We start from the raw sequence: 25,166 nt of genomic DNA on the forward strand, positions 1-25,166 counted from the left end.
ATTCTACATTACATTGCTCAGAGATATTTGCATATACAAGTTGGCTGTAGTGACATCTGGAATTACCACTTTGAACTGCAGGTGGAGGTCATCTTTGGGAGTGCTCACCTGCATAAAAAAAATCACTGCAAGAAACAAACTTGAACTGGAAGTACAGTTACTGGAAACACACAGTTTCCACTGAAAAAAGCAGCCATGTGTTTTCTCCCCCCCCACCCCATGCTCTCTAATTTTTGGCACAACTTACCTCATGTCATGATGTCACAATGCTGTGCGTGCACACACACACGTTTCACACCATTGGCTAATACTGACAGGATGGGGAGGCACAACATTGTAGGATCACAGTCTATGGTAAGTTCTACTGCATGTCATAGAAGAAGTGGGGGGAGGAGGGGAGACCAAACATATGGCTGCCATTTTCTGCCCTCGCCCATTAGAGTACATTACATTGATGTGCTAATGTTCTACATACAGGGAATTTGTTATGTCTTTGGAGAATTCAAAATGGAATTCCCTGCATGCAGTCTGAACGGGTTCTATGTCAACTCATTTTACTGCCTCATTAGGCTTGATTTAAAAGTGACCTGGGCATGCAGAATAAACGTTGTCACTTTTAAACTGTGCCACTAGTCCCTTCACGTGCACAGCATTGCCACTTCTGAGATCCTTGTTGGCATGCTAATGCTGCATACTTAGAGGCTGGTATGCCAAATTAAATATGTTGATGGGTACTGGGAACCTCTCAGATGGATACAGGTTTGTTGTTCGTTCATTCACTCATTCATTCATTTTTTATTTTTTCCATGCCCAGCATTATTTTTATTGATCCTTGTTAAATGACCCTCACTGGTAGGAACTAAAGGTAATTTTTGACAATATGTTGCTTTCAGGCACAGTTAATCATATCTGCCACCTAATTAATAACATTAAGAAAACATAACAGAAGCTTTTTTCAATATGTATTTTACATAATAGGTATCCAGTGTCTATAATAAACAAAATATCTGCTAATCATAAACCATGTCAAAAAGTTTGTTATTCAGTGTATCTCAGTCCTTGCTTTTTCATTACATTTATAGAAATGTGAAAGAAAAAAGAAAAAGAAGAAACCTTACTAATTATGTTTGGTGCTTTAGTTCTCTTAACTTTTCCTTCCAAATGAGTAAAAGTTTAAGAAAGAACTTTCCGTGACTGCTAATATCTCCTGCTATCACTAACAGAGCAACGCCTGGTATTTTTCCTTTTGCAATTTAGTACACAACTGAAGATTTAATCGAATATGACTATGACTATGGGGATTTTAAAGATTATAAAGACCTTGACACTGTAACAGAGGGACCCCCGCTATACGACGAGACTGTAGCGCAGACCGAGGTAACGACATGTGGTGTGTTTGTTGTCTGACATCCTTGTCGTCCCTGTCGTCTGTCATGTGGTTTGTCATGTGGTGTCTTGTGTTAATCAAGCTTTTCATTCCTGCCTCCTCCCACCTTTCCTGTTTGTCCATGAAACTCATTTTAATTCAACAGCGGAAGACTGCAAGATTGACAGCAATTCATGGTGTTTTTTAAAATTTATTTTTGGCCTTTGCTTACTCTGCTTCCTTTCATGTCTTGCTTCTGTGCCCCCTTTGTTTATTTATGTTTTCCCATTCCATCTTTCACCACCTTTTTTAGAAAAAGAACAAAGCCCCAAAGAAGAAGAGGACAGTGGCAGCAAACTCAAAGAACAACCCCCAAAAGTTCACACTCAAAAAAACTGAAACATTTTCATCCAAGAAGAAGAAAAGCTATCAAGCGGCAGCAAAAGGCAAAATAGGGGTAAAAGTAGCCAAGAAATAATCAAGATCTTTCCTTGACCAAGCCTGGAAGATCTCTGATGATGAGAAATGCGTAGCTCTAACCCCCAGTAGATGAATACAACTCTGGCTAATACCATAACCCGATTAAATAGAGATTCCTCCTGGATATTTTTCTTTTGTGTTTAACACCATACTTTTTCTTTTATGTTAGGCCAATATTGTTGATGAATATCATGAATATAGTGTGGGTGAAACTGACTATGGAACCTCTGAGGGCTACCAGACTGCGACTCCCAGTCGAACGACGGGACCAAATGAGGTAATGAGGAATGGAAAAATATACAGGCAAGGATATTTCAAAGACTTTAGTCGATTACCAATTATTATGAAGTCATAATTCATTGACCTCATTTTATACTGAGAGGACCCCTAAAGACCAAACTGGCTTGTGTCATATTTCTGAGATCCATAGTTTTGCTGTAGCATCTAGGACTCTCTCTTTCAGTCTCTGCTTGAGAAATGACTTCTAGGGACTGCAAAAATATGTTCTCTAGGAATTCAGTCATATGAAACTTTGGATATCAAGTAAGATGTTTAGTATTGGCTCAGTGCAGCTCAGGTATGACATAAGATCTTGCATGAGTTTGTGATTTCCTGGCGTGAGAATGAAAGGGAGTATTTATTTATGGTCAGTAGGCATTGCAGGCAAAGAAGACATGGTCCAAATGAGGTCCATTATTTAAGGGAAAAGAATGTAGCGGATGGATAGTGATTAGAGATAGGAAATGGTCATAACCATTTCCGTAGAGATGTAGTCTTTAATGAGACCCTGTATTTTCAATCCTACTTGTAATGCTTGTAAATATATATCCACACATTCCAGATGTAATAATGTACAGCAGTGTGCAAATAATCCAAGAAACCATGCAGGATGCACATTCCTGCCTACATTGCAATGTGAATGGAAGGATGCACCTCATTCAGTGAATGGGGATCAACTAGATGCTTGCATCACATCTGGATGCACATCACAATATGGATGAACATCCAGATACACATACGTCTACATCTGGTCTGTGCACATGGTTCCCTATCTAGTATGGGAATCTCCACAAAAGAGCTGCTTTTATATGCAGATTTCTCTTACTGGATCAGGATGTCTATGTCCAGATCTCTGCTGTGCAGGATCAAGTTGCATTTGAAAGATGTACACTGAGATCTCAAATAAATCTTTCTTTTGACCATGAATAAAAAGGTTTATTGAAAACTAGCCTCAGTTTTCTCTTGCTTAACTTTACTGATTTTTGATATGTGTAGCCAGCTGACATTTATGAATGTGGGTGTTTTGCTTCATAAATAGAGGCATGCTGAAATGAGTTTTTAAGCCATGATTTCCAAAGTTTTTGCATTATGTTGAAGGTATATTTATTTTGGAGTGTGATCTGCTCCTCTTGTAGATGATGACATGTTTCAACTCCACACACAAAAATAATACAAAGGATGATTGGAAATGGCATTGAAAATAGTGCTTTCACAAAACTGAAAGCCTATGCATTATATTAAAAACACACTTATTTTTTTTATACTTTTTGCTGAGGAATGGTACTACAATAAAAAGTGAAGGTTCTTTTTAAGGTTTTGAATCAACATGCTATACTTAAAAGATATACAAAATCCAGGCCCTCCATGCTGGACTGCAACTCCCATCATCCTCACAGAGGATCCACAAAAAAGGAATGCAGTCTCAGAGTTGTTTCTACCACTGTTATAGTGGGGGAAGCCATGTTTGATCCTTGATTTAGATCAATGAGGGTTGAATCCAGATTTAATCAGAGTAGACCCGTTGAAATCAACATTAGACATGATGGATGTAGTAAGCCCCATTGATTTCTGCAGGTCTGCCCTAAGTATGACTAAATCTGGAATTTCCCCTGCCAGTTGTACAAAAGCCCAATTGGTCTCACTCCTGCTGCGTCCTATATGGAATGTAGCATTAGGAGAATAGAGAATTTCCATTTTCTATCATCCACCTAACAGCACAAGTTCTACTTTTCCACAATTGCCGTTCATTTTTCATAAGGGTCTGCACAGAAGGTATTTCCAATCGACCTTTCCCCCTCCAAAATATCTCTGTGCCCTTGCCACAACAAGTCAGTTCCCTCCAAAACTGCTTTTTCGTGCATTTTGAGGGGGGAAATGCTTTTCAAATAATGCTGGTGCTCAACAATTGAATACTTGGTTTCACACAGTTTTCATAACTGGGAAATAATTCTACAGGTAGCTCGTAACCTTCCGCACCTTCAAAATTTATGAATATTACATGTGTAAGCTATCTTTTTCTTGTGAAAGACATAAAATGTGGCATGAACAAACATACAGTGCTACAAAATACCATACACTGATCAAATTATTTTGCTTGGTATGTTTTGTTCTCTTTTTAAATTGGCATGAGATCGCTGTGTTTATCATATATCAGCAAAGACAATATTAGCAAACTAAAATTAGACAGTGATTTAAGATGCAATCCTATGAATGTTTAGGCAGAAAAAAAGTCTATAACTCTCAGCATTCCCCAGCCAGCCATGCTAGTTGAGCAATGCTGGGAGTTATAAGCCTTTTTTTTTCCTGTCAAAGCATACATAGGATTATACCCTTACTCACATAATGTTAATCAACGGCTCGTTGTAATAGCTCACAACTTGTACTCCATGCATGTGTTTTTGAATAGTGTGATTGGCAAAAGTGTGAATCCAAGTATGAAAACTTAGATGTAACTGATATATATTAGCAACTGTACTTCATGGATGGCATACACTGCAAAATTCAATGAGTGAAATCCTGGATTGATGAGAGTTTGCCACTGAATATTTCTAAATACTTCAGAATCATGAGGGTTTCATTTAATGGTTTTGAAAACAAATTAAGAATGTAAATTTACGAAAGCATTACTTCTCATTGCATTTTTGTATGTGCCCTGGGTGATCTTTTAATACCTCTGAAACACTGGCTTCACAGTCTTTCAGAAACAAATTAAAAGATACTGGGCTGTAGTACTGTTGTGCTATTTCACCAACCATAATATTCAAATCTAATGAATGCTTACCTTGCTTTACTAATAGTAATCCGCCTATTCATCCTGTTCCCCAAACCTTTGCTGCTTATGTGAATAGCAAATTCCTGTTGAAGAAGTATTTACTGAAGAATACGTAACGGGAGAGGAGTATAACTCAGAGACTAAAAAAACTGAGGAAACAGATTATGGAAGCAGAAGAGTAGACCACAGTGAATCTGAAGTGGTGGTAGATGGAGATTTAGGCGAATATGATTTTTATGAATATAAAGAATATGAAGAGAAGCCAACCAATCCCACTAATGAGGAGTTTGGGCCTGGTGTTCCAGCAGAGACTGATATGACAGAAACAAGCGTAAGTTGGGCACGTTCAAGATTCTCTTTAAATGTGCTGGATGGTCATTATAACTGTCTACATTTTCTGTCACTGCCTATGAGACAGAGGGCTATTCTGCATGAGGCATTTATCATTCTCAATTCACAGTTGTTTATGGGTTTTTTAGATGTGTCATGACCTCCAGTTTCGCTTCTGTGTCTAACAAGCACTTTCAGTACATGGTTGTTGTTGTTTTGAGCACAGAAAATGTGTTATTTAATTGTGAACGTGAAAGAAAGTGCAATTTTCTTTTGTATATTTCTGCTATTCCGTTATACCACACTGCCAACCAGAGGATATGTAGTGGAAAAGCAGGAATGGAAATGCTCCTTGGCTAATGCTTGGATCTCAATTCTGTGATGAAATTGAAAGTAGATACAGCGGCCTTCCAGCTGATTAGCAGCCTCATGTAGAAAAGTTCAGAGTCATTGGAGGGAATAGAAAGCCTTCAGTGCTTTTGGAGGCACTGCCTTTTCTCTTCTGTTATGTGGAGAGAGATGGAGCAGGGAGAAGGAATCAACATGTATGAATCCTTCATAAAAGTTAGGGAAAGAGGGAATGTATAAGAGCTCATGGCTGTGCAGGCTAGTTGATGTGAATCTGCCTTGCTGAGGAGAAATGCCCATTATATATGCACATAGGCTTGGATCCAGACTTTTTCAAGTGTAAGGCTTCCTCTACAATGGAGCTTTTCATTACCTCTCCTGACCATTGCAACCCTCTCAGTAAGGTGCCTCTGCCAAATTTCTGTTGGGCCTCAGTGGGGAAGAGGGGGTGGGGAAATTCCATTGTGCTCTCTTAAGTCTGGATCCAAACCATCGTGTATAGCAATGAGGAATGGTCACCCAATGTTACTGTCCGAAATCGGCCCCACAGGTAGGACCGGAACCACTGTAACACAGTGTCTCCGATGCCCATCCTACGGAGTCGATCCAGGAGGCTTCTGTGGTCGATGGTATCAAAAGCTGAGGAGAGGTCAAGCAGAATCAGCAGGGTTGCACTCCCCCTGTCCCTCTCTCCATAAAGGTCATCCCTCAGGGCGACCAAGGCTGATTCAGTCCCATGACCAGGTTGAAACCCAGATTAGAATTTATGCTACAGTTGTTGATTTTAGCTGATCCTGCTATTCCAGTAGCTATGTCAGGATCGGGTTGTGTTTGAGGAGTGGCCAAAACTGTATGCAAAAGCTTCTGGGTTCAATCCCTGGCCTCTCCAGATAGATCTGGGGAAACTCTTGTCTGAAACAGTGGAGAGCTTTTGTCAGCATAGACAATGCTCAGTAAAATGTCTGACTGAGTACAAGGGAACTTCATGTGTTCCTGTGGGGATTGACACCTTTCCTGTAGGTAAGGATAATGGTGGAAAATCTATGAATCTGACCTGTGGATTCTGCAGTAGACTGACTTTTTCTGAATTATGTGGATTCTAAGTACTTGTGGACCAGTTTTCCACTTTTTTGGAAGGGATTTGTGCTGATTTGCATATGTGCGTATGTGAATTTGCATGTACACATTATCAAACTGTAGTAATGCACCCTTGCGTGGATGTGCCCTTGCACTAACATGCAAATGTGCATTAGCACTAATGTGAGTACAAGTAGAATGCAATTCCAGTTAAAAAAATGTCCGATCCCATCAATGAGCAGACAACAAAACAAAAGAATCCTGACAGTGCGTGGAACACATACGAATGGATTTAATACATTCTGTACATCCGTGCTTATAGGTGATTTAGCATACTCGATATTTATGCATTCCCTGGCTATAAAGTTCCTCCAGTCAATATGGAATAAGGAACCTTAAATGACTCTCCAAAGGTGAATGGCAAATGGAAGGGATTTGGGGGGAGGATTTTTCTTTGAAATTCACCTGTACTATTGAAAGCTGTTGTTTCTTCCCGAGTTTTGAAGCCAGTTTGAAAGAAGGATAGCTGTTTGCGAGGGTAGAAGGAAGTTCCCAGAAATAAAGACACAGACACCATAGCTTTGGGGTAAAATTAGGGCCTCTTTATTTACACATGGAGATGCTCACTCCATGGATCTGTGCGTGAACGTGCGGGAATCTAATTGGTTTAGCTACAGGCTCTAGCCTGTCCCTCAGGGCGAGCCACTCAGTTGAAAACCGGGGTCGGGTAACACGGCCCCCCTTTCAACTACACTTAGTGTTTGTTGATACCGTTCCGCATTATCACCACTGTGGCTGCATAGCCAAGTAGATGATGCCAGAGGGTCTCAGAAGGCAAACCATATCCTGGCACGCCAGCTGCAAAGCTTGTGAGGAGCAGGACCTCTGATCTGCCAATCACCGTAAAGCTGCCAGAGTGCTCACCGTCCCTATTCTGCCTTCCCCCGATTCCCGCACAAACCCTGCCATTAAGATTAACCTATTTAACCCACCCTTTCTGAAGATTGAATCCAGTATGGAGTAGGCGAAAACCTGAGCATCGCTAGGGAAAATTCCTACTCCGGGAAAATTCCTACTCAGCCCCTCCTGCAAAGTAGGCAACTGGTTTTGTCCCACACTGGTTTAAAGGGAGGGAGGGTGGGGGCCGAAATCGAAAGAGGCCGGAGCCACGCGGGGTGAGCCTTTATAGGCTGGCTCCACCACTTCCTCATGTGGATTATGCACGTACCTGGCACGCATGTAAGCCTTTTTTCTTCATTTCCGCCTCCTCCCCCCACCCCACCCCCGCAACAACCACCTCACACCAAAACCATTCTGGATGGGCGTGAACCGGACTTGTGGTCAGCTCTGTTTTTACAGGATTTTGTAGTGTTTCAAAACCTGCATAACCTAGTTGAGCAGAGGTGGCAGACAGAGAAAAGAAATAGCACATGGGAGGTGAGGCATCTCTCAAACCACGTTTAACTCTAACAAACTATTGCCTGTCTCCACTTGGAGATACATGAAAACAATCTGGAGTTCACATGGTAAATTCAAAATTCACTTTGACCCATGCTGTAAAATAACGTCAATCTCTTCTTGTGAAGATATAATGCAGGAAATATCCAGAAAAAGAGTACAGCTATAGTTAGAACTAAGCCCTTTCAGGGTCCTTTCTCAAATTCATCACAGAAGGTATCCAAATATTCAGTCTCCCGTCCTGAGTGTCACACAAAGAGTTTTATCACCTGTCTGTCTCTAATTAAAGACCCACAAGTTCTGAGAATCTCAGAACAGCATGGCATACACCTGCCATTCTCAGAAGCAGGGTCTGAAAGCCTGACACACTTGCTAATCTGTTTTCCTCTCTGTCTATTAGGTGAATGGCCATGGTGTTTATGGGGAAAAGGGGCAGAAAGGAGAAGCAGCTGTGATTGAACCTGTGAGTATCTTAGAAGCTTGTTCTTGCAAAGTTCCTATATTCCTTCTTTAAATTCAGTGGGATTATTTCTTGGTAAACATGGGGCATGTCTAGACGGGGCGATATCTGTGCATCCACATGATTATTATTCATTATTTATTTATTTATTACATTTTTATACCGCCCAATAGCCGAAGCTCTCTGAGCACTTCACAAAAATTAAAATCATGAAGAGCATAAAAACAACCAACAGTCCAAAAACACAAATACAAAATACAGTATAAAAACACACAACCAGGATTAAAAACACACAGCAAAAATGGATATAGGTTAAAATATGGAATTTAAACAGCAAAGTTTAAAATTTAAGTTAATAGGTGTTAAAATACTGAGAAAATAGAAAGGACTTCAGCTGGCGACGGAAGGAATACAGTGTAGGCGCCAGCCGAACATCTCTGGGGAGCTCGTTCCACAACTGGGGTGCCACAGCAGAGAAAGCCCTCCTAGTATGCACAGGGGATCCCGGGAGCATGGAGGGATGATTCCCCTTTACCCGGGATATGGTCCTACACTTAAATCCCAGTTTTTCCTGTGGTCTTGGGATGATCCCGAGATTGCAGGAGGTGTGAACTGCCGTCCCTATTTGTCCCGGCTCATCGTGCGTAAATGTGAGGAACCGAGAACTGGGCACAGGGGTGGGATGGGGGGGGGAGCAGGAGTGGGTTGCTTTTTAAAAAAAAACCCAAAAAAACCCTTACCTTTTGCGTTTGAGCACTCGTGTGCTCTTTTTCGATAAAAAACCAAAAAAACCCAAAATGGCAGGTACAACGTCCTCTTCCTCCTGGGACATTGCACCCCACATGTAGACACAGGGCGATGATCCCAGAAGTAGGTAAGTCCGGGATCGCCGCCTCTCCGACCCTCTACACCCATAGGTGTAGACATGCCCATGGACAGGGTTGCAACTTTGCAGTGCACTCCTTTGCATGTTTACTTGGAAGTATGTCCCACGGTGTGCTTACAGTTGTAGGTAAGTGTGTGTGTGTGTGTGCCTGTTTTCTTCTTCTGTATTGCTAAATTGTTTATTGTTGTTAAATTTATATCCTGCTTTCCTAATGAATGCACAACAATTCATTATCACAACAGCAATATAACAATAAAATAAGATGGATAGTGTTGTCGCTTAGAGTTCTAACAGTGTTTATTGCTGTGGGTTTTAAATTTCTTTCTTTAAGCCACTCTGAAAAATCCATGTTGGATTGAAGAGAAAAACATTAAATGCTCAAAGAAATTCAGTAAATAAATCAACATGAAGCAAGTGAACTGTCCCTTGTACGGATTATAACATAGATAATTATTTACCGAGTGATGTCGTACCATGTTTGAAGTTTCTGTAGTAGCCAGTCATGTAGTAAAGATAAGTTTAGCACCCAACTGGAAATCTGTGGAAACTAATGGATAATAAAAATCCCCTCACCAGAAAGAATAAGATGGGTGGGGGGCAGCTAGTGATGGGCAAATCCCTTCCTTCACAGTCTTCATTTGGAAATGCCCCCCTCTTTCCTCATTTTCTTGAAGGACTTCCCCAGAAAGCTTGGCTTTTCCTGAGAGTTCTTTTCAGACTTGTAATGTGAGAACCCGGGGGTTGCCTTCACGGCACTGCTTTGCTGCTGCTTTGATGAAAACCCTGCGGTTTCTCTGATGCGGGGTGGGTGGGTAAATCCCCATGGCAGAGGGGAGCATGGGCTTTCTGGGCAGCGCTATCTGCCTGTCCCCTACTGTCTGCCCAGCTCTCTCGTGTGTCCCCTTGACCTACCGTGAGGCTTGACTCCCCCCTGGAATGCCTCCAGCTTTGTAGCGCAGCGAGGTTACCACTAACAGACAGGGTGAAGAAAGTAGTGACCTTGCATTAAATGTAAAAGCTGTGGTAAGTCAAGGGGGGATTTCTGTGCAGTTTTGCTGGAACCTCCCCTGTGGTGGATGTGAGTTCACGGCTGCATCATATAAACTTACTGACTGTTAGAGCAGTACGGCTATGGAATTAGTTATCTAGTGAGGTTGGGGGCTCTCCCACATTAGAGGACTTCAAGAAGCAGCTGGACAGCCATCTGTCAGGTGTGCTTTAAGGTGGATTCCCCTTTCAACTCGACTATTCTATGATTCCGTGAAATGACACAGCAGCACTCCGCTGCTACCATGGGGTATATGGGGCATATAGACAGCCCCAGGTGAGTTCTCCACCTCAGCTAGCTTCCCCTTTACCAAAACATAGCCTGAGAAGGTGTGTAAGCAGCGGCAGGGAACAGACTGCCTGCCTGGATGCTCCATTACAGCCTTTGCTTTAAGGCACGGTATGCCCAAGAGTGTTCATTGCTACTAGGGGCATGGATAATGGCCAATGCCTCTCAGCTCAGTGGATTCACAAGATGCTGTATTGTACATTCCTTATGCTCTTCAGTGTTAATGGGCACTCCACTCAAGTGTCTGGGCCTTACAGAGGAGGCTTCCACTGCTGTTGCAGTCCCTCCCAACTGCGAATCCCTCCACCTTTGTAAAAGTTAGTTTTGAGAAAGAGGCAGAGCAAGAAGGACCGGTGGCAGGAAGGGCTAGTGCTGGGTATGCCCATTGTGAGCCAGCCCAGAAATTGGTGGATAGCTTGGACTTGGCCCATAGCTGCTTTGCACTTTTGAACTATGTGTGTTCGCTTCCAACTGCTCCACCCCTCTCGATTGTTGAATGTTGGCTCTCTTCCATTGCTGGTTAGGATTCTCCCCCCCCCCCCCATCCCCAATATAAGCAGAAACATGGCAGTAGATATTTGCAGATGATGGTGGGACTGAAACAGCAGTTGAGTCACAAGCCAGAGGTGAAACACACTGTCAGTAATAAGGAGAGACGTTTGCACGAAAATGTGCCACAGAATGTCTGGCTCTTCCAGCTACTGTAAGCCTGACATGGTGGCACATGCAAAGTCTCTCGCTAGTGATATGAGGAAGGCAATGCAAACACTGCCATCCTAAATCAACAAAATCGTGAGCATAAGGGAACTTCTGAAGCAACACAAAAGTGCTACTGAAGCAATAAGTGTCTAGTTTTGGTTCAGTTTCTGCAAGAAAGATTTTAAAAGCTGAAGTGATGCTCCTGGTAAAACTCCCTGAGCATACGTCTTTCCAGAGGGGAAAAAACATATATTTGATTATGTTTCTGACTGGGATTGAGATCTGCCATTAAAACGGCTTCCTCGAGTTCATTTCTTGCTTGCATTATTGCATTATCCTAATCTGCAACCTAATTAAGGCCACAGCTAGACCTAAGGTTTATCCTGGGTTCATCCAGGATTCGCCCCTGACTGAGCACTGGATCCCCTGTGTGTCACCTACATGAACAGATTTGACCCCTGGACGATCCAGGGATAAACCTTAGGTCTAGCTCTGGCCTGTGTCAGACTTGCAATGTGATCCTGTCCATACTACTCACGAGTAAGTCCCAGTGGATTGTAGTCCCAGGCAAATGTGCATAACGTTACTGCTTAAGAATAAACCTCCTTGAACTCAGCAGGACTAATATAGTTACTTATGGGGTTTATAGTAATCTTTTATCACAGCCCATGATAACATTCTTCCTAGAGAATAGCTGCTTCAGATTGCAGATGGACAACTGCATGACTGAATACTTATGTAAACAGAAATTCCCTGTGCATAGAAATCTAGATGTCAAGAGAGACGCATTGTAGCTTCACCTTCCCTGATACGCTTGTTTTCTGTACATGATGGAGCATTCACTCTTGTGATCTGATGCTTCCAGGCTGATGTGGTATAGTTCAACAAGAGTTTGACGATGCAGTCTAAGCGGGGGGGGGGGGGGGACAGACGGACCTGTTTCTCTCCAAATGTTGTTGGACACCAACTCCCATTGGTCCTAGGGAGCATAACCTATGGTCAGGGATGATGAGAGTGGTAGTCAGCAGCATCTGGAGGGTCACAGGTACCCCACCTCTGATCTATGGAGAGTGCTTATCAGACCCCTTGTGATTGTTCATGAGAGTATGTGGGGCCAATGCTGGTTTTTCAACTAGGGCTGAACTGAAAGAAGGGGTGATTATCTTTAACACTTTGATCTGCATTGAAAGGTGTCCCCCTTACAGGACTTTTTCTGGGCTGGCTGCAAAAGGCAATAAAAGTGCCTGTTCACACAAGTCCTGTTCAGACAATATGCTAACCCATGCTTTGGCTGCTAACTGTTTTGCAGCAAATATTTAGTGATGAAACAGGGATGGCAGCCCACACCTCCTGCAGTCTCGGGATCATCCCGAGACCATGGGAAAAGTCGGGATAGAAGTGTAGGCCCATATCCTGGGGAAAAGGAGGGATCATCTCTCCCTGCTCCCAGGATCCCCTGTACGTCATGTGGACACACAGGGATGATCCCGGGGCGATTCCCAGGATATCACCTCGTCTAGACATGTCCTAAGTCATAGTTCACGTGATACACTAAACCATAATGTTTAGGTCAAAATGCTTAACCACCGTAGTTTAACGTGTTGTCTGAACAGGGTTACAGTCTTTTACTGAATGGGTTTAGCGTTGTCTTCAGTTCACCATGTGATCCCTGATTGCCTAGGATCAGCCATGTTACTAGTTCAGGGAGCACTGCTCTCATTCTGCCTCAGTTTTATCTGTTCTTGGTGATTTCAGCACCTACCCAGTTCTGAATCTGATTGGCTATGGAATTATTTTATTGGCTGGGATCACTCAAAAAAAGAGAAAGAAGCTCTGGCTAATCAGGGTGTGGGTGTGTGCCAAAAGCAGTAGCACATTTACATTCTCAACAGCGGGAGAAAGGTCCAGAAAATAGTGTGGGTGTCCCTGAAACACTACTTGCATCCCGAAAATGAAAACGGGTGAATGTTAGCATACCACTAAGGCAGGATCATGTGGAGGTACTGGCAGTGTTGGGCATGTGGCTGCCATGATTTGACCAATTCCAGCCACTTGACAGATGGCCTCAGTGACTGCACAAATTGCAGTGCCCACCTTATACTGCAGGCTCCAGCTTATACAACTGCCATTTCCATACAATTTCAGCTCAGCAGCAGCTCTGTGTACTTCCATTGGAGCCAAGAATATTTGTAACAGGCTTCAAACAAGCACAAACAACCTCCATACGGAAGCTGAGCAAAAAGAAACGTGATCGTTAAGGGGCAGATATTCCTATAAATGAGTTTTTGAACTGGTTGAGTACTTTGTCCCAGTTTGACTTGGGGAAAATGAAGATAAGTCATATTGAAAGCTGGTATTTGGTGTGTTGCATGAGAAATGCTATGTAATGCAGGTTGTGGCCTGCAAAAGGAAACACGGGATCAGGTCCAGCTTCACACTGGATCAACTGTGCTGACAGAAGTGGACTTCCATGCCTCTTTTTCCCACTGCAGCCCCCTGAAAATATTACACGTAGAGTCAAAAGGCGCTGCTGAACGCAGTGCAGTGTGGTATGGCAAGGAGGAGGGATTCCCCCCAAATTGGGGACCTTCCTCATTCAGAACATTCTTCTCACAGAAGGCAGATCCTGGATCCAACCCAGAATCTCTTTAATAGTTATAAAATAGTTTAATGTTGTAGAAATATGCAACAAATGTCAGATATGGGTGTATCTGCACTCTACGTGGGGCTGCCCTTGAAGATGGTTCGGAAGCTGCAGCTTGTGTAAAATGCAGCTGCCAGATTGATAACCAGAACCAGAAGGTTTGAACATATAAGACTGATTCTGGCCCACTTGCATTGGCTGCCTATATGTTTCTGAGCTCAATTCAAAGAGCTGGCTTTATTCTATAAAACCTTACACGGCTTGTGACCACCGTACCTGATGAAACGCCTCTCCCGACATGAACCTACCCATACACTACACTCAGCATCTAAGGTCCTCCTCCAAATGCCTACTCCGAGGGAAGCTCCAAGGATGGCAACAAGGGAGCGGGCCTTTTCTGTGGTGTCCCCCAAGGTATGGAATGATCTCCCCGACGAGGCTTACCTGGTGCCAACATTGTTATCTTTTCGGTGCCAGGTCAAGACTTTTCCCTTCTCCCAGGCAGTTAACATATGCTGAGTTTTTTTTAACTGACCCCAGAATAGTTGTTTTAAATGGATATTGTTGTTTTTATGCTTTTGATGGTTTTTAATTTTTGTATATTTGTTTTTAATATTCACTGTTTTTAACTTTTTGTAAACTGCCCAGAAAGCTTCAGCTATGCGGCGGTATAGAAATGTAATAAATAAATAAGTAAATTTGTAGAAGACAAACTATTTCCGTACAGAATGTTGTGGTGTATTCTGTGCTTTTTAACCTTTCTCAAATCAATATTGTATAAAATGGTTTCCTTTTTTTCATAGGGGATGCTTGTCGAAGGACCTCCAGGACCTCCAGGGCCTCCCGTATGTATATGCTTTTCAAAATGTTATTTTCATTCGTATGTAATTAATATAGATTAATAATATCCTGCTAAATTGGTAAAATTCCTTGTTTTCACATTGGCTTGATAGAGTTAGGGCTGGGATTTTGCATAGCTCTTCATGAGTAACGTGTACTACGTGGTTTTTCAATGAATTCAGATTGGTGTGCTTGGAAATAGCACTGCTTACATAGTTGTGAATTGCTTGTTTCTTTTGAGAAACTGACAACCGGCTCACATCAAAAACATTTTGCAAACATTTGATCCAAAATTGGTAGCGTTCTAAACCGCCAGTGCAGGACGTTATTCAGTGTTACTAATTCATGTTGTTTTTATTCATAGGGTCTCATGGGTCCCTCAGGTACACAAGGTCCCACTGGTCCTGCAGGTGACCCTGGTGATAGGGTAAGTCAATGTCGGTTATAAATGAGCACGGGAAGGGGGCCAGCTTAGGTGGTTAGAAATATGTTCTCTGGCATATCAAACAATAATACCAGCTCTGTGTGTTGTCAGGTGAAGCAAGTCCATCATATTTGAGGCCTAAGAAACTTCAATTGCATCATAACAGTTTACTCCACTACATAAGGGGCACAGTAAAATTCTCTGAAATCTGGTTAAAAATAATAATCTTATCCTGACGGTGGACTCAAGAGGTCAGGTTAGATCCATTTGAGGTTAGTCTTGGGACTCCAAAGACTCTGGTCCAATCTGAAATAACGGAATGCAGCAAAGGCCTCTGAGTATTAGTAAGACTCTTCTATCCCTGTGCAACCAGGGCCTTGAGGCCTAAGAGTGCCCTGCAGTCTTCAAGTTACAAATGAGGTCCTTTCTGCCACTGCTGTCCTCTCCAGTTGACCTGATGGACTTACTAGAGATGATGGGAGCAGCAGAGAGAACTCTCTGTATGTCTTGAAGCCCTCAGGCTCCACTAATGCTTTGGATATTCTTGTGTCCAAGTTGACTGAGTATGACAGGAGACTTTAAAATGAGCAGTACATCAGGGCCTAGAAGCCTGAGAGTCAGAGGGCACACCATCAATTATAATCTGGTTTTTCTGGGTTGACTTAAAAATGCGACCAGCCCATGTCTGCTTATTCCTAAACTATCCATAGGTGACCTTGAGTTGATTTGGATGTGATAATCCATGGGTGAAGAGGAAGTGCAACTGAGCTGTCTTTCTGTTTCCTTTGCTTTCCATCACATCTGAAGGAGAACTTGTCATATCTCTCCCAGGGGAGAAATCAGGAATGGTTCAAGACATTTTGCTGCCTGGGGTGAACAACAATATACCTCCCAGTTCTATGTGCAGAAGCTGCGTAGATTGGCAATGGAATCTTAGTTTGATACTGGCAATGGGATAGCATTCTCCATTGCAACTGAGGGCAGCAAGCTCGCTTAGGAGGCATAGGGCATTGTTTTTCGCAAATGGAGATATACTGTCTTTGAACATTGAGGTACCATTTAACTGGTGAATAGCTACTGATAGGTCTACTTTAATGTGTATAAGACTATCTCCATGAGATGATATGCCTCATCCTTTCTGTATATTTTTCCAGGTGCAACAAGTCTTTCATTAAATTTTAGTATATTAATTCCTTCTAAAACATCTGAAGTTTTAAATGTTACATTCTTCCCAGGGTGCCTATGCAATATTAAAAACAGCATTATGCCTACTTAACTTTAGGCATGCAGATGTAACCTTCTGTATCTTGGGGTCCTTCCAGATAGAAGGTTCCTAATCAAAAAAGTAAGATGCAGTAGAAAAATATAGGAGGGTTACAAATGGAAGGTGGTGACTGGACCCCCTGTAAAATTCCGTGAATAAGGCAGGACGATTGCAAGATAAAAGCTGTGTCTGGAAGCCTTTGTCAGTAGCATGTTTAAAAGCCCATTGATAAATATTTTAGAAAATATATTATTCAAAAAACATCTTTATATTCGTTTCTCTAACAGTGCTTTGATTTAAAGCTTCTGTGTCTTGTCACTAGTTCTTTTTATGCGCTTGCAATTAGTATAATTAAAACGATCTAATCATGTTCAAATTGAGAAGATTTTGTTCTATGACTGATGTCAAATGAATTTCTTTTACCATTACAAATGACTGTACTGAACTACTTCTGTCAGGAGACACTGAGAATACACTTCATGTTTGTGGCTTAACTGGAGATTGTTGTAATTCTATACAAAAATGTATATCACAAATGGTACACACACACACACACCTACACAGACCCGTTCACATTTATGTAATTGAACAGGAGGAAGTTCATGCCAGGCAAATTTCCCCTCCCCCCCTGCAGCCACTTGAAAAGCCTGATCGCAGACCCATCTTAAAAGATGTGGGATTGGGAACAGGAGGCTTCTGGGAGAAGGGGGAAGAACCCCAACTTGTGTTGAGGTCTCCCTGACATGGGGCAATTCCCCCATTCCACAGTGACCCATCAGACACTATACCACATTGTTCAGGGGGTCCCCTGATTCTCCAAAGAGACTTTTCTACAGGGGACTTGGAAGAGGAACATTTCCTTCTATGAACTTCCTTCTCTTCACTTACTCAAGGATCCAAACTACTGTATTTATCTATTGTTTTCAATAATTTTATCAGCCAATATTCCCATTCCAAGCTGTGGCTGGAGGAAGAAGCCTAGGAATTCACATACCTTCACCTGCCATTCGTAGCAATCAAAGCTCTGTGCGAAGCTCCCAACAACATCAATTTTAAGCCACTGTGGTCCATGGCATGTGCCAGTGGCTATTTTGAATATTCAAGCCATGACCATGACTTGTTGTGTCATCAAAACCCAAAGAGTGGGTGGTTGTGTGAGGGTCAAACAGACCTTGCCGAACTCATGGCCTATTTTAGGGTTATGCAAGGGTTGTTTAACCCTCACACAGCTCCCTCCTGCCAGGTTTGGACAACACAGCAAGCTGTAGTTTCAGCTTCAGTTGTCTGGTAGTTACAGGCATCACTTTCCATTGCTGATTCACATGAGCCCAATAGTTTTACCTTTAGAGTGGAGTGGGAAAATCCATGAGTTCTGCCATTACTGTGGAGTGGGAAAATACTCACTAGAAGAAGAGTTTCACTGCTGAAGGAAAATGAATGTCCATATCATTGCCCTTTCTCTAAAATTGCTATGGCTCTATATTTTAACTGGACTTCAATATTAAATAATCAGAAAAATGCTGAACACAGCCTTACATCCATTATGTATACTGCAAAGTTAGTACCTGCAGTGCTTTGCCAAACATAATTTGTGTTGCTGCTGTTGTTGTTGTTGTTGTTGTTGTTATTATTATTATTATTATTATTATTATTTATTGCACTTGTATACCGCCCCATAGCTGAAGCTCTCTGGGCGGTTTACATAATATTAAGACATTTAAAAACAATATGCAAAAATTTAAAACCACAAAAACATACAATATACCCATACATTTAAAACCACATTTAAAGTATAACAACTTTAAAAATGATGAGCCTAAAAAAAGAGTCCCAGGCTCATTTCATATTGCTCAATGCCTGGAAGAAGAGAAAAGTCTCGACCTGGCACCAAAAATATAATAATGTTGGCGCCAGGCGGGCCTCGTCAGGGAGATTGTTTCACAGTTGGGGGCCACCACAGAGAAGGCCCTCTCTCTTGTTGCCATAGTAGTAGTTTTTGCAAAACTTGTAAGCTGCCCTAAAAGGCAGCATATAAATAATTGAAATACACAAACAAATAAACATTTAAATAAATAAAATATTCAATGTGGAAAAACTTACAGTAGAGAATATATATCCTAAAAGAGCTTTCATCAACCTGGTACCTTTGAGTTGTTTAGGACTTCAACTCCCATCAGCCCAGCTATCATGGTTAATGGTCAGGAAAGCTGGGAATTGTAGGCAAAACATCTGGAGGTGACCACGTTGGGGAAAGCTGCCTTTAACTAGCAAGATGTTTCCAACAAATGTATGTCAAATATATAACTTTTTGCATCTCCTTCATCTCTCCTAGGGTCCACCAGGACGTCCTGGTCTTCCAGGTGCTGATGGCTTAGCTGGGCCCCCAGGTACCATGTTAATGTTGCCGGTAAGTGCTTACCAAATTCCATCCTTTCCAAAAAGCTAATGGAGATATCAGTGTAGAAGGGTTACTGGTTATGCCTTTGGCTAGATCCAGCAAAATATCTCCCTTCGTTGGGAGTGTTTTAGGAATGAAATTCACAATTTGCAGTTGAAAATCCAGCCTTTCCCTTCCCTTCTCTTCTGGCTTTGCTGCCTCGATAAACCAGACTGGTCTATTGAGGAGAGGTGGAGGGGAAAGAGCCTTGCAGCTCTCTTGATGAGTGAACTAGAATTGGTATTCATAACCTAAAACTATTTCATTTTAGCAAGTTAGGGCACAATCCTATGCATGTTTAGACAGAACAAAGCCCTACAATGCCCAGCATATCCCAGCCAGTTACCTGGAACAACAAGAGGCTATTTCTAACGTGTTTAATGGAGTTTTGTTTTAAAACTTGATCCTTCCCTACAGTTCCGCTATGGTGGAGGTGGTGAGAAGGGACCAGCAATCTCAGCTCAGGAGGCTCAAGCTCAAGCTATTCTTCAGCAAGCCAGGGTAAGAGCAAAACACTTTAAGGAAAGGGAGTGGGGCTTTTCCTGTCCAGGTGTGCATTAAATGAGAAAGATATCAGGGGCTGAATTCAAGAGAGGGGGTTAAAATTAGGCCGAGGACCACATATGGCTCTCGAACTGCAGATTCTGCAGCCCTGCTCGAAGGAGAGTGAGATGGGGATATGAAGAAGCCCTCACCTTCTTTGGTATGAATCCACCCAGATCGTTGCTGTTTTCTGGGTCCCTTCCAGCAAGAACATGCAGCATAATTTTCACACATTTTCTTCCTTGGCCATATGATAAAGCCAGAATTTCCTTACAAGATTTGTGTAAGTTTTAAAGGGAGAAAAAACCATAGCTTTCCCCTGCCATCTTTGGAGGAGGGGGTAGGACTTTTAAAAAAGAAGAAAGAAAACGAAGAAATGAATTGAAAAGTGTTGATGAAAAAGAGGAGATTCTGAAATTCCTAGTATTGTGCACAAGCTACTGGATTTTGCAGAAGGACAATCTTCTCATACGCATGTAGAATCTGAGATCCTGCTGTTCAGATCACATTGTATCTATCAGTGGGTGGAAGTTAACACCTCTGGTAGATGTTGCTAGCAGTAAAGCATGGCTCATTGTACAAAATTATGCATGGTGTGGAGAATGTGGATAGGAGGCATTTTTCTCCCTCTTCCATAATACTAGAACCCGGGCTCATCCCATGAAGCTGATTGGTGGGAGATACAGGACAAATAAAAAGAACTACTTCTTCACACAGCACAAAGATAAACTATGGAATTCGCTACCCCAAGGTGTAGTGATGGCCACCAATTTGGATGGCTTTAAAAGGGGGTTGGATAAATTCCTGGAGGCGAAGGCTATCAATGGCTACTATTTATTTATTTATTTATTTATTACATTTTTATACCGCACAATAGCCGAAGATCTCTGGGCGGTTCATACTAGCCCTGATGGTTATGTGCTACCTACAGTATTCAAGGCAGTAAGCCTGTGTGCACCAGTTGCTGGGGAACATGGGCGGGAGGGTGTTGTTGCATCGTTTCCTGCTTTGTTGGCCTCTGGTTGACAGCTGGTTGGCCACTGTGTGAACAGAGTGCTGATTTAGATGAACCCTCAGTCTCATCCAGCATGACACTTCTTATGATCTTTTGTTCTCAAACATGCAACACATGTTGAATGTTTATTTCTTTTTAAATCACAGATTGCCATGAGGGGTCCACCTGGCCCTATGGGACTTACCGGAAGACCAGGTCCTGTGGTATGTTAAACTAAGAAGCAAACAATCATTGTCCAATCTTTCCAGTGTCTTATCTCAGTTGCAGTATGATGTGATTGGCTCAGGGTTTTGTAGGAGATGTTGAAATCAGGATCTCTCAAGGCTAGCCCTACCGTTAGGTAGAGTGAGACAGCTGCTTCAGGCAGCAAATGCTGAGGGCTGGTAAGGTGTTGGAGAAAAGCGCCATGTGTGCCCGGTGGCCTGCCCCTCACCCACAAAGCTAGCCTGCTGCTTTTAGGTGCAGTGGAGGACCTAATGATGGACCCATCATCAGTATTGGCATAAGATTCACTTGACAGTGCAGTCAGCTTCTCTACATGAAATAGGGTGACCTAAAGGAGGACAGGGCTCCTGTATCTTTAACAGTACTGTAGAAAAAGGAATTTCAGCAGGTGCCATTTGTATGTGTGCAGGACCTGGTGAAATTCCCTCTACACCACAACAGTTAAAGCTGCAGGAGCCCTGCCCTCTGACCAGATATAGAAATGGTCAGGGCTCCTGCAGCTTTAATTGTGATGAAGAAGGAATTTCACCAGGTGTTGCATGCATACAAATGACACCTGTTGAAAATCCCTTTTCTATACAACTGTTAAAGGTACAGGAGCCCCATCCTCCTTTTCATATGGTCACCCAACATGAAATATGTGGTGCTTGTGGTGGTGGTGGTGCATAGGGTGACCATATGAAAAGGAGGACAGGGCTCCTGTATCTTTAACAGTTGTATTGAAAAAGGAATTTCAACAGGTGTCATTTGTATATACGGGGAACCTGGGGAAATTTCCTCTTAATCACAACAGTTAAAGTTGCAGGTGCCCTGTCCTCTTTTAAATCTGGTCACTCTAGTATAGCTCCTGCACCTTTAACTGTTGTGATGAAGAGGGAATTTCACCAGGTTCTCCATATATACAAATGACACTTGCTGACATTCCCTTTTCAATACAACTGTTAAAGATACAGGAGCCCTGTCCTCCTTTTCATATGGTCACCCTAGTGGTGCACCATCTTGTCCTTTGCCTCTGGCAATAAAATGTCTTAAAATCTCTCCATATATGGAAGTCAAATTTTCTTTCTATGGTCAACACATTTCCCAGGATGTTCCTTCAGGTCATCAGAAAGTCCTAGAATATCTCCCACACCCCCCCCCCCAGTTTTTTTAAGGGTGGGTGGGTTCTTCCCTCTTTCACATTCCCACCCTGTCTTCATTGAACAATTGAGCTGCAAACGTGTAGCTCAGGATTAGTTTGCCATCCCCTAGCTTGTCACGATGAGCATTAGATTCATTCAGAACTGAGGAGGCTACTGATTTCAGTGTGGAGCTTTAAAAACAAACAAACAGATGGTCTCAGCTGAATATCTAGATTGGATAATAAGTGGAACAAAATTACAGGCTTCTGTACTGCAGACTCATAGGATGGAGCTTTGACATCTGCCGGGATTCTAAATGTTTAAGCGATAAAAGCAGAACACTTGCATTGCCGTTGCTAAATCACCTGAGCAATTTTCTTCTAATGATGGTTTCCTCTTTTACGAAACTGATACTCTGCTGACAGAGATAATCAAATGATTCCCTTAAATGCTGCAGTTAAGCAGTTACTATTCTCTTTAGAAGCTATCCAAGTGTATTTACAACAATATAAAATGATAGTTAGCACAACCAAGATTACAGGCTTTATATAAACCCAGTAGTCCCTTGAGAGACCTTAGCAATTACCTACTTTTTTTTTCTTTTTTTCTGTTGGAAAAAAAATCCTTAGACACAAAGGTCAAGAGGAAGCATAGCATCCAGAGTGAAAGGATATATTTAGTTTCTAATGTAGTATGTGGTGCCTCTGATTGGCACAAGCAGGTTGGTCAACACTGTGCCTTAGTTTCAGTTCTAACCTCCCTGTGACAAGTCAGGGAAAGGGAAATAAAAATGATGGCTGGAATTTTGTCCCAGGCCTTTTGGTCATTTTTGTGGGTATGTGGTCAAAACCAAACCAAAAAAACCCCAAAGATTGGAATAATCTTTGTAGGCTTGGCAAATTTTACTAATTTTTGAACCTTGACAGGCGAGGAAGGAGAGGGTTAGCTTCTGTGTGTGTGTGTGTGTGTGTGTGTGTGTGTGTGTGTGTGTGTGTGTTTTAACAAAAAATGCTCTGCCGCTGCATCAAGTGGTGCAGGAGCTGCCTCAACAGCATGAACAGTGTGACGGAGTTCCTTCTTTCCTCCAAAGGGAATAGGGGATGGATGAGAACATAGTTTTGTTTGGTTTTTAAGTCACATTTGCCCCGTTGGCAAGGCTAATCATGAACAGGAGCACAGTTTTTGGAAGCTTGAGATCATGCTCCCAAAATACAAGCTTTAGAGCACCTTAAAAATAAACTTTTTTAAAAAAATATATACACATTTATTTATTTATTTATTTATTTACAATATTTATATACTGCTCCATATCTAAAATCAATTCTGGAGTGGTGCACATAGGGATATACAGTAAAAAAGTAAGATTAAACAAGTATATTAAACTTGTTCAATTTAAAACAAAGGACCAATAAAAACAGCTGGTCAGTTGAGGAAGTTTCCTGGAATAGAGTTGTTTTCAGCTGGTGCCAGAAGCAGCCTAGTGTGACCTCCAAAGGCAGCACATTCCAAAGAAAAGGGCCCACCACACTAAAGACTCTTCTTCTGGTGGACTCTAATCGGGCCAAAGGTCCATGTGGAACCACCAGGAGCATGATCTCCAATGTCCTCAGTGACCAGGCAGGGAGAAAGAACTCTCTAAGGTATCCTGGGCAGGATCTACACTACTGCTTATGGCGGTTTATAAGGGTTATGAAAACTGTTCAGGCCCAGGACACATTACATATACTGTTTTCATACTGTTTTAAAACTGCTATATCCTGCTTGGTGTAGATCGGCCTCTGGTCCCAAGTTGTTTAGGGCTTTGTACACTAATGCCAAAACCTTAAACCTGGCCTGTTAGCCAATAGGCAGCCATTGCAATACCTCCAGCAAACAAGTTATATGCTGAAAAGAGGCAGCTCCTGACAATAGCTGAGATGCTACATTCTGCATTAGCCTCAGCTTCTGGAACAGCCTTAAGGGCAGTCCCATATAGCACACATGCTTTAGTCAGTGATGGGAAAGTGTGCATTTGGATGTGCATTTTCAAAAAATCCATACTGAAATACACACTTTTTTCTGTTCGAACAGAAAAACAGTTCAAAATTGAAATCGGGAGGTGGTCCGCGCTTCAAAGTGGAGCTTGGAGAATCTTGACAAGCTTGAGCATCATTGATTCTCAAAGCTTGAAGTGGTGGTAAAGCTTTTTTGGAGGACAATTGTCCCAGTGAAACTGTGTGTCTGTGTGTAGGGGGCAGGGGTAATATTCAGTTCTGCACTAGAAAATAATGGAACAGATGCTGTTCATGAAGACAAGTGGAGGCCTTACAATGAAAGCAGGTAATTGGTGTCCCATTGGTTCAGTGTGGCTACCCATAGTCTCCAGTCCCAAGCTCTTCCTCTTATTATGAACCACATCTTATTTCTCCAAGAGCCAAATCACAGCAGAAGAGCTCTTTAATCCTCTTCTCCCCAGTGTGAGGATGATGTGGACAATGGTAGTGAGCAACAAGTGTGTATAGTAAGGAGATTGCACGAGTCGCTGTTAGTATTGGTGAGTGAGGAGGAGATATGGCCAGCTACAGGCAAGGTAAGTTCTTGTGGCCCCCCCCAGGAGTAGGTCAATGGATGGAATGAATTTCATTAGCCCTTGAGAAACTCAGAATAAGGTTAATGTTCTTTAATTTTATGCAGGTGTAATATTAGTGTGTGTATCACCCCCTTCTCAAAACAGTGTGGTATTGCTTTAAAATCCATGGCTTGCTGATGGTGAAATGAAACATCAAAGTAAATTGCTCTCTGCCCCATAATTCTGGTTCATATCCTTTGGTCCATGTAGCTCTGCTATTGGCCCACAGTATACGAAAGCATTTTTTTTGGAGGGGGGAACAAAACTGTTCCTTCTAGTGCCCATTTATTGCTTCAGTCCCAGACTATCAGGATAACCTTGATGACAGCTGCTGAGAGCAGACGGAGCCCAGCTCATGGTCTCTGGGGTTGGAAAGGGTCTTGCAGCCTATCAATCACTGAAAGTAGTCTGGGATTATTTAGGAGGGTAAGGGGAGACATGATAGAAGTGTACTAAAGCATGCATGGTGTAGAGAATGTGGATAGGGAGACACTTTTCTCCCTCTCTCAAAATACTAGAACCTGGGGTCAGCCCATGCAGCTGATTGGTAGGA

General features: G+C 42.3%; 1 protein-coding gene across 4 annotated transcripts in view; it reads left to right on the forward strand.

Moving 5' to 3' along the window:
- The window catches only part of COL11A1 (collagen type XI alpha 1 chain), a 301,741-nt gene that overhangs the window by 119,669 nt on the left and 156,906 nt on the right, over positions 1–25,166 (forward strand). The window contains exons 6-14 of one of the 4 annotated variants that reach the window (XM_063135577.1): positions 1,258–1,377; positions 2,016–2,123; positions 4,975–5,229; positions 8,512–8,574; positions 14,940–14,981; positions 15,341–15,403; positions 18,997–19,071; positions 19,519–19,602; positions 20,806–20,862. In XM_063135577.1, the coding sequence (XP_062991647.1) occupies positions 1,258–1,377; positions 2,016–2,123; positions 4,975–5,229; positions 8,512–8,574; positions 14,940–14,981; positions 15,341–15,403; positions 18,997–19,071; positions 19,519–19,602; positions 20,806–20,862 (867 nt within the window). Of the gene's footprint in view, positions 1–1,257; positions 1,378–1,679; positions 1,824–2,015; positions 2,124–4,974; positions 5,230–8,511; positions 8,575–14,939; positions 14,982–15,340; positions 15,404–18,996; positions 19,072–19,518; positions 19,603–20,805; positions 20,863–25,166 lie in introns of all 4 variants that reach the window. The other 3 variants (XM_063135570.1, XM_063135593.1, XM_063135586.1) reach the window with 3 other exon arrangements.

This window comes from Elgaria multicarinata, chromosome 1 (assembly GCF_023053635.1).
Source record: "Elgaria multicarinata webbii isolate HBS135686 ecotype San Diego chromosome 1, rElgMul1.1.pri, whole genome shotgun sequence".
Taxonomy (NCBI): Eukaryota; Metazoa; Chordata; class Lepidosauria; order Squamata; family Anguidae; genus Elgaria; species Elgaria multicarinata.